At 41.1% G+C, this 1105-nt stretch overlaps 1 protein-coding gene across 1 annotated transcript in view; it reads left to right on the top strand.

Moving 5' to 3' along the window:
* The first annotated feature begins 636 nt into the window (after positions 1-636).
* The window catches only part of LOC101862958 (eukaryotic translation initiation factor 2D), a 40467-nt gene continuing 39998 nt past the window's right edge, over positions 637-1105 (top strand). The window contains exon 1 of the mRNA XM_005101773.3: positions 637-889. Within this exon, the coding sequence (XP_005101830.1) occupies positions 834-889 (56 nt within the window). The 5' untranslated portion in view covers positions 637-833. The remainder of the gene's footprint in view (positions 890-1105) is intronic.

Raw genomic sequence — 1105 nt, 5'->3', positions numbered from 1 at the left:
AGAGAGAGAGAGAGAGAGAGAGAGAGAGAGAGAGAGAGAGAGAGAGAGAGATCTTATCTTACCTTATCTTATAAAATCTTATCTTAGAGATGCATACTCGTGCACGGTGCGCGCGGCGCGCAGTCTAGAACGCAGACGTTTACATGTCGTATAATATATCTAGTGCTCCTCTAATTCGAGAATGATGACTGGAATTTGTGTGTTAATATTATTGTTATTTGTTTTACTGCTTGTAGATCTATTTGGGATTTGCATTTTCATAATAAATACTGTTAGGCTATCAGTTTTTCTATTGCCCAAAAACAGTTTTTGCTATTACTACTACACATATGTGTAAATAAATATCTATTTATTACTCCTTAACTGACTCGGATAACCAATGTTTTTGCTCGCCTTTACAAATCAAAGCGGAGCTCTGTCAATTCAATATTAAAACTTTAGTGGTGCACTCTTCCAAAACTTTGCATCTGTTTTATGATTCTGGTTTGAATAGACCTAACCATGTTTTTGCACCCCTTTTCATCAATCAAAACGAAGCTTTACAGTTGAACACGTGTGTAGAATTGTTTCGTTTATACTATATAGGGCCTGTTCTTCCCATCCACATTTTACGTCTAAAGAAATTTATTTGACAGTTATCTTTCCTTAGGCTAGCCAGTCAGTCGTCAGTCAGTCAGTCAGTCAGCCACTTTTCCACTTCCACAGCACAGGCCACCTTTCGGTTTCCACTTTCCACTTTCCTGTTTCCAGCACTGTAGCACAGAGACTGACACAACGACGGAATTTCAGATTGTCGACTTGTGAACCGGTGCTACACATCCCCGTAAATCGAGATGTTTTTGAAGCCATTTCGTGTTAAAACTCAGACTTCAGTCAAAAGTTCAGACAGGTTGGTTTATTCGGTGATCTTGTTATTATTGTAAGGGCAAGTACTTTTAGTATTGTAGTTCCGTTCGACGTTAAAAGTTACGCAGTGGCTACGTTCACGGCGCCGTGAACGTAGTCTGCAGGCTAGGTTCACGGCGCCGTGAATGTAGTTGGCAGGCTACGTTCACGGCGCCCTGAATGCAGTTTGCAGGCTCTGTTGAGGCTACGTTCACGGCAC

This window comes from Aplysia californica, unplaced genomic scaffold (assembly GCF_000002075.1).
Source record: "Aplysia californica isolate F4 #8 unplaced genomic scaffold, AplCal3.0 scaffold00298, whole genome shotgun sequence".
Lineage (NCBI taxonomy): Eukaryota > Metazoa > Mollusca > Gastropoda > Aplysiida > Aplysiidae > Aplysia > Aplysia californica.
The sequence above is the reverse complement of the archived record's forward strand: the minus strand, read 5'-3'. Positions and strand labels throughout refer to the sequence as shown.